The sequence below is a fragment of the Salvelinus alpinus genome, chromosome 30, assembly GCF_045679555.1.
Source record: "Salvelinus alpinus chromosome 30, SLU_Salpinus.1, whole genome shotgun sequence".
Taxonomy (NCBI): Eukaryota; Metazoa; Chordata; class Actinopteri; order Salmoniformes; family Salmonidae; genus Salvelinus; species Salvelinus alpinus.
The window spans coordinates 1,861,927-1,870,361 of NC_092115.1; the positions used below are offsets into that span (position 1 = coordinate 1,861,927).

Consider the following 8,435-nt stretch of genomic DNA (forward strand, 5'->3'; position numbering starts at 1 on the left):
GGAGCTCCTAACCCCTAGAGGATTCCTTTAACCCAGTTGCTCCTAACCCCTAGAGGATTCCTTTAACCCAGTAGCTCCTAACCCCTAGAGGATTCCTTTACCCCAGTAGCTCCTAACCCCTAGAGGATTCCTTTAACCCAGTAGCTCCTAACCCCTAGAGGATTCCTTTAACCCAGTAGCTCCTAACCCCTAGAGGATTCCTTTAACCCAGTAGCTCCTAATCCCTAGAGGATTCCTTTACCCCAGTAGCTCCTAACCCCTAGAGGATTCCTTTACCCCAGTTGCTCCTAACCCCTAGAGGATTCCTTTACCCCAGTAGCTCCTAACCCCTAGAGGATTCCTTTACCCCAGTAGCTCCTAACCCCTAGAGGATTCCTTTACCCCAGTAGCTCCTAACCCCTAGAGGATTCCTTTACCCCAGTAGCTCCTAACCCCTAGAGGATTCCTTTAACCCAGTAGCTCCTAACCCCTAGAGGATTCCTTTAACCCAGTAGCTCCTAACCTCTAGAGGATTCCTTTACCCCAGTAGCTCCTAACCCCTAGAGGATTCCTTTACCCCAGTAGCTCCTAACCCCTAGAGGATTCCTTTACCCCAGTAGCTCCTAACCTCTAGAGGATTCCTTTACCCCAGTAGCTCCTAACCCCTAGAGGATTCATTTAACCCAGTAGCTCCTAACCCCTGGAGGATTCCTTTACCCCAGTAGCTCCTAACCTCTAGAGGATTCCTTTACCCCAGTTGCTCCTAACCCCTAGAGGATTGTGTGTGTAACGTCCTGTACTTCCCTAGGTTCTCTATCTACAGGGTGTATGGTGATGTGGAAATGTTGTCCTCTCTCAGGTTCTCCCTGTACAGTCGTAACGGGGTGTTTAAAGCCTGCAGAGCCCTGAGGGCCACCATGGTGGTAGGGGCCACTACTATCCGCCTGCGCCGGGCCCTGTGCCTGGGGGAAGCATTTGAGCTGCGCACCAGAATCGTGGTCTGGGACGAGAAGGCCTTTTACCTTGAGCAGCGTTTCGTCTCCTGCAGGTGTGTGTCTGCTATTTATAATGCCTTATGGATTTCAATGGAACTGTTTATGGCATGGGGACAGCTGTGTGTGACGGGGGGACAGCTGTGTGTGACGGGGGGACAGCTGTGTGTGACGGGGGGACAGCTGTGTGTGACGGGGGGACAGCTGTGTGTGACGGGGGGACAGCTGTGTGTGACGGGGGGACAGCTGTGTGTGACGGGGGGACAGCTGTGGGGACAACCGTACTTTATAACATGGCTTCATGTGTTACGTCCCGTGTTACAGCCTGTTTTGGCTTGATGTGTTACGTCCCGTGTTACAGCCTGTTTTGGCTTGATGTGTTACGTCCCGTGTTACAGCCTGTTTTGGCTTGATGTGTTACGTCCCGTGTTACAGCCTGTTTTGGCTTGATGTGTTACGTCCCGTGTTACAGCCTGTTTTGGCTTGATGTGTTACGTCCCGTGTTACAGCCTGTTTTGGCTTCATGTGTTACGTCCCGTGTTACAGCCTGTTTTGGCTTCATGTGTTACGTCCCGTGTTACAGCCTGTTTTGGCTTGATGTGTCACATCCCGTGTTACAGCCTGTTTTGGCTTCATGTGTCACATCCCGTGTTACAGCCTGTTTTGGCTTCATGTGTCACATCCCGTGTTACAGCCTGTTTTGGCTTGATGTGTCACATCCCGTGTTACAGCCTGTTTTGGCTTGATGTGTCACATCCCGTGTTACATTCTGTTTTGGCTTGATGTGTCACATCCCGTGTTACATTCTGTTTTGGCTTGATGTGTCACATCCCGTGTTACAGCCTGTTTTGGCTTCATGTGTTACATCCCGTGTTACAGCCTGTTTTGGTTTATGTGTTACATCCCGTGTTACAGCCTGTTTTGGCTTCATGTGTCCCGTGTGGCTCAGTTGGTAGAGCATGGCGCTTGCAACGCCAGGATTGTGGGTTCATTCCCCACGGGGGGACCAGGATGAATATGTATGAACTTTCCAATTTGTAAGTCGCTCTGGATAAGAGCGTCTGCTAAATGACTTAAATGTAAATGTAAATGTAATGTGTTACATCCCGTGTTAATCAGTCTATCACTCCTTCCTCTTCCAGGGACGGTCTGGTGGCAGCTGTCATGTTGTGTAAACAGAACGTCATGCGCAGCAGTCCTGACAAGATACTACAGTTCCTCTGCAAGAGAAAGGTAGGAGGGGTGGAAGGAGGGGTGTGGGGGAGATGAATGAGTGGATGGGAGGACGAGCGACTGATGTAGAAGTTCAGAATTTTCATGGAGGGCTGATTTTAGTCCTCATAAGGAAATGAGGACTTGGAGGCGTGGCTTTCATGTGGCTCTCTCGTGTGTGTTTGAACGTGGGAAGAGTTTGGACATCTGCCAAAACACTACAGTTACAGGCACTCAGCCTTCTAGATAACTTTAAACTGTCTAACCAGGTCTAGTCAGGAAGTAGCCTGTAACTTTAAACCATCTAACCAGGTCTAGTCAGGAAGTAGCCTGTAACTTTAAACCATCTAACCAGGTCTAGTCAGGAAGTAGCCTGTAACTTTAAACCGTCTAATCAGGAAGTAGCCTGTAACGTTAAACCGTCTAACCAGGTCTAGTCAGGAAGTAGCCTGTAACTTTAAACCGTTTAACCAGGTCTAGTCAGGAAGAAGCCTGTAACTTTAAACCAGCTAACCAGGAAGTAGCCTGTAACTTTAAACCGTCTAACCAGGTCTAGTCAGGAAGTAGCCTGTAACTTTAAACCGTCTAACAAGGTCTAGTCAGGAAGTAGCCTGTAACTTTAAACCATCTAACCAGGTCTAGTCAGGAAGTAGCCTGTAACTTTAAACCAGCTAACCAGGAAGTAGCCTGTAACTTTAAACCGTCTAACCAGGTCTAGTCAGGAAGTAGCCTGTAACTTTAAACCGTCTAACCAGGTCTAGTCAGGAAGTAGCCTGTAACTTTAAACCGTCTAACCAGGTCTAGTCAGGAAGTAGCCTGTAACTTTAAACCGTCTAACCAGGTCTAGTCAGGAAGTAGCCTGTAACTTTAAACCGTCTAACCAGGTCTAGTCAGGAAGTAGCCTGTAACTTTAAACCAGCTAACCAGGTCTAGTCAGGAAGTAGCCTGTAACTTTAAACCAGCTAACCAGGTCTAGTCAGGAAGTAGCCTGTAACTTTAAACCAGCTAACCAGGTCTAGTCAGGAAGTAGCCTGTAAATTTAAACCAGCTAACCAGGTCTAGTCAGGAAGTAGCCTGTAAATTTAAACCAGCTAACCAGGTCTAGTCAGGAAGTAGCCTGTAACTTTAAACCAGCTAACCAGGTCTAGTCAGGAAGTAGCCTGTAACTTTAAACCAGCTAACCAGGTCTAGTCAGGAAGTAGCCTAACTTTAAACCGTCTAACCAGGTCTAGTCAGGAAGTAGCCTGTAACTTTAAACCGTCTAACCAGGTCTAGTCAGGAAGTAGCCTGTAACTTTAAACCAGCTAACCAGGTCTCGTCAGGAAGTAGCCTGTAACTTTAAACCAGCTAACCAGGTCTCGTCAGGAAGTAGCCTGTAACTTTAAACCGTCTAACCAGGTCTAGTCAGGAAGTATCCTGTAACTTTAAACCGTCTAACCAGGTCTAGTCAGGAAGTAGCCTGTAACTTTAAACCGTCTAGTCAGGAAGTAGCCTGTAACTTTAAACCGTCTAACCAGGTCTAGTCAGGAAGTAGCCTGTAACTTTAAACCGTCTAGTCAGGAAGTAGCCTGTAACTTTAAACCGTCTAACCAGGTCTAGTCAGGAAGTAGCCTGTAACTTTAAACCAGCTAACCAGGTCTAGTCAGGAAGTAGCCTGTAACTTTAAACCAGCTAACCAGGTCTAGTCAGGAAGTAGCCTGTAAATTTAAACCAGCTAACCAGGTCTAGTCAGGAAGTAGCCTGTAACTTTAAACCAGCTAACCAGGTCTAGTCAGGAAGTAGCCTGTAACTTTAAACCAGCTAACCAGGTCTAGTCAGGAAGTAGCCTAACTTTAAACCGTCTAACCAGGTCTAGTCAGGAAGTAGCCTGTAACTTTAAACCGTCTAACCAGGTCTAGTCAGGAAGTAGCCTGTAAATTTAAACCAGCTAACCAGGTCTAGTCAGGAAGTAGCCTGTAACTTTAAACCAGCTAACCAGGTCTAGTCAGGAAGTAGCCTGTAACTTTAAACCAGTCTAACCAGGTCTAGTCAGGAAGTAGCCTGTAACTTTAAACCGTCTAACCAGGTCTAGTCAGGAAGTAGCCTGTAACTTTAAACCGTCTAACCAGGTCTAGTCAGGAAGTAGCCTGTAACTTTAAACCAGCTAACCAGGTCTCGTCAGGAAGTAGCCTGTAACTTTAAACCAGCTAACCAGGTCTCGTCAGGAAGTAGCCTGTAACTTTAAACCAGTCTAACCAGGTCTAGTCAGGAAGTAGCTAACCGTCTAGTCAGGTCTACTTTAAACCGTCTAACCAGGTCTAGTCAGGAAGTAGCCTGTAACTTTAAACCGTCTAACCAGGTCTAGTCAGGAAGTAGCCTGTAACTTTAAACCAGTCTAACCAGGTCTCGTCAGGAAGTAGCCTGTAACTTTAAACCAGTCTAACCAGGTCTCGTCAGGAAGTAGCCTGTAACTTTAAACCGTCTAACCAGGTCTAGTCAGGAAGTAGCCTGTAACTTTAAACCGTCTAGTCAGGAAGTAGCCTGTAACTTTAAACCGTCTAACCAGGTCTAGTCAGGAAGTAGCCTGTAACTTTAAACCGTCTAGTCAGGAAGTAGCCTGTAACTTTAAACCGTCTAACCAGGTCTAGTCAGGAAGTAGCCTGTAACTTTAAACCGTCTAACCAGGTCTAGTCAGGAAGTAGCCTGTAACTTTAAACCAGCTAACCAGGAAGTAGCCTGTAACTTTAAACCATCTAACCAGGTCTAACCAGGAAACTTTAAACCGTCTAACCAGGTCTAGTCAGGAAGTAGCCTGTAACTTTAAACCAGCTAACCAGGTCTCGTCAGGAAGTAGCCTGTAATTTTAAACCAGCTAACCAGGTCTCGTCAGGAAGTAGCCTGTAAATTTAAACCATCTAACCAGGAAGTAGCCTGTAACTTTAAACCAGATAACCAGGAAGTAGCCTGTAACTTTAAACCATCTAACCAGGTCTAGTCAGGAAGTAGCCTGTAACTTTAAACCGTCTAACCAGGAAGTAGCCTGTAACTTTAAACCATGTAACCAGGAAGTAGCCTGTAACTTTAAACCGTGTAACCAGGAAGTAGCCTGTAACTTTAAACTGTCTAACCAGGAAGTAGCCTGTAACTTTAAACCGTCTAACCAGGAAGTAGCCTGTAACTTTAAACCGTCTAACCAGGAAGTAGCCTGTAACTTTAAACCGTGTAACCAGGAAGTAGCCTGTAACTTTAAACCGTCTAACCAGGAAGTAGCCTGTAACTTTAAACCGTCTAACCAGGAAGTAGCCTGTAACTTTAAACCGTCTAACCAGGAAGTAGCCTGTAACTTTAAACTGTCTAACCAGGAAGTAGCCTGTAACTTTAAACTGTCTAACCAGGAAGTAGCCTGTAAATTTAAACAGTCTAACCAGGAAGTAGCCTGTAAATTTAAACAATCTAACCAGGAAGTAGCCTGTAACTTTAAACCGTCTAACCAGGAAGTAGCCTGTAACTTTAAACTGTCTAACCAGGAAGTAGCCTGTAACTTTAAACTGTCTAACCAGGAAGTAGCCTGTAAATTTAAACTGTCTAACCAGGAAGTAGCCTGTAACTTTAAACCATCTAACCAGGTCTAGTCAGGAAGTAGCCTGTAACTTTAAACCGTCTAACCAGGAAGTAGCCTGTAACTTTAAACCGTCTAACCAGGAAGTAGCCTGTAACTTTAAACTGTCTAACCAGGAAGTAGCCTGTAACTTTAACCTCACTAGGGTACGTGGGACGCTACCTCGTCAACAGCCAGTGAAACTGCAGGGCGCCAAATTCAAAACAACAGAAATCCCATAATTCAAATTCCTCAAACATACATGTATTTCACACCATTTTAAAGATACACTTGTTGTAAATCCAGCCACAGTGTCCGATTTCAAATAGGCTTTACGACAAAAGCAAACCAAATGATTATGTTAGGTGAGTGCCTATTCACAGAATAACACAGCCATTTTTCCAGCCAAAGAGGAGTCACAAAAAGAAGAAATATAGATCAAATGAATCATTAACCTTTGATGATCTTCATCAGATGACACTCATAGGACTTCATGTTACACAATACATGTATGTTTTGTTCAGTAAAGTTCATATTTATATCCAAAAATATCAGTTTACATTGGCGCGTTATGTTCAGTAGTTCCAAAACATCTGGTGATTTTGCAGAGAGCCACAACAATGTACAGAAATACTCATCATAAATGTTGATGAAAATACAAGTGTTATACATAGAATTTTAGATTCACTTCTCCTTAATGCAACCGCTGTCAGATTTTTTTTTAAACTTTACGAAAAAAGCAAACCATACAATAATCTGAGTACGGCGCTCAGACGACAAATCAAGGGAGAGAGGGAGGGGGAGAGGGGGCCTTTGATGCATGGGATATCACTTAGTCCTCTTCTCTCTGTGTGTTCAGGTGGAGTGTCCTGACTCAGTCCTATTCTCGCTGTGTGTTCAGGTGGAGTGTCCTGACTCAGTCCTATTCTCTCTGTGTGTTCAGGTGGAGTGTCCTGACTCAGTCCTATTCTCTCTGTGTGTTCAGGTGGAGTGTCCCGACTCAGTCCTCTTCTCTCTGTGTGTTCAGGTGGAGTGTCCTCAGGTGGAGTGTCCTGACTCAGGGATGAGAAGGGGGGGGGGGGGGTGAGAGGGAGGGGGAGAGGGGGCCTTTGATGCATGGGATATCACTCAGTCCTCTTCTCTCTGTGTGTTCAGGTGGAGTGTCCCGACTCAGTTCTCTTCTCTCTGTGTGTTCAGGTGGAGTGTCCCGACTCAGTCCTCTTCTCTCTGTGTGTTCAGGTGGAGTGTCCTGACTCAGGGATGAGAAGGGGGGGTGAGAGGGAGGGGGAGAGGGGGCCTTTGATGCATGGGATATCACTCAGTCCTCTTCTCTCTGTGTGTTCAGGTGGAGTGTCCCGACTCAGTTCTCTTCTCTCTGTGTGTTCAGGTGGAGTGTCCCGACTCAGTCCTCTTCTCTCTGTGTGTTCAGGTGGAGTGTCCCGACTCAGTCCTCTTCTCTCTGTGTGTTCAGGTGGAGTGTCCCGACTCAGTCCTCTTCTCTCTGTGTGTTCAGGTGGAGTGTCCCGACTCAGTCCTCTTCTCTCTGTGTGTTCAGGTGGAGTGTCCCGACTCAGTCCTCTTCTCTCTGTGTGTTCAGGTGGAGTGTCCCGACTACCCTGAGGATCTGCAGCATTGGATCAGCTTCATCTCAGCCAGCAGCCAGGCCCTGAGAGCCCAGAGTGGACTAGAGGACAAGACTGGAGCACAGGAAGACAAAGACAAGTGATTGAGTGGTATGCTGTGGTCGACGATATGGGAGCATGAAGGCTCTCTCTGACAGATCTGGGGTGTATTCATTAGTGTCAACTGTAGGAAAACCTTTCCCATTTGAAAATCTGAGTTACTATTGGACAAATGTAGGTAGGTTTGTTCTGTTTGGTTCCTAGTGAATACACCCCAGCTTCATACTGCTGGACGCTCCATCTCTTCCACTCTGACCTCCTGCTGACTACGGCTGCGTTTACACAGGCAGCCCAATTCTGATTTTTTTTTTGCCACTAATTGGTATTTTGACCAGCTGATCTGATTCGTCAAAAAGATCAGATTTGAGCTGCCTGTGTAAACACAGCCTATGAGACTTCACTGGTGTCTTCTCTCTTCTAGGCCCAGTCCCAAATGGATTCTACACCATATGCACTTGTGGAGATCTGAGAGAATTTGATTGGTATAAGCAATACGGTGAAACTTCTACCGAGCCTATCAAAAGGGCAAGTTGGATCCATTTCCATATTGATTGCATCTGACCAATCATCTCACATCTGTGCTAGGACATAGGGTCCATTGTGGGACTGGGCCTAGAGTCAAATAGGACAGACCTGTCCATCGACCCTCTGCTGTCTCCTGGATACTCCTTGTGGCGGGTGGCATGCACACCGGTCTGTTACTACTGCCCATTCAATATAGGAATTGTTTATGTATAGGAAAGAGGTTCATCTATATTTTCTATGTTGTAAAATAAAAATCAATTGATTTGAGTTTTTGTTTGTTTGTTATAGGCCTACTTAATAAAGATCTCCTGATAAAATGGTAACTAAGGTTGATTGTGAAATATAGGGAATAGAAACCTGGTTAAAATGTATTATAGTTTAAGATCTAATCGGGAGAATTTAAAGATTCTCTTAATGCAGACAGTGGGGTCTTTTCTCAACTCCTTGTGTCCTCTCACTTCCTTCTGT

At 45.7% G+C, this 8,435-nt stretch overlaps 1 protein-coding gene across 1 annotated transcript in view; it reads left to right on the top strand.

Annotated features, from left to right (window-relative positions):
* LOC139559804 (protein THEM6-like) overlaps positions 1 to 8,234 on the top strand; it is a 19,142-nt gene extending 10,908 nt beyond the window's left edge. Inside the window, exons 3-5 of the mRNA XM_071376164.1 lie at positions 839 to 1,027; positions 2,114 to 2,204; positions 7,358 to 8,234. Coding sequence (XP_071232265.1) covers positions 839 to 1,027; positions 2,114 to 2,204; positions 7,358 to 7,486 — 409 coding nt within the window. The 3' untranslated portion in view covers positions 7,487 to 8,234. The remainder of the gene's footprint in view (positions 1 to 838; positions 1,028 to 2,113; positions 2,205 to 7,357) is intronic.
* The last annotated feature ends 201 nt before the right edge of the window (positions 8,235 to 8,435 follow it).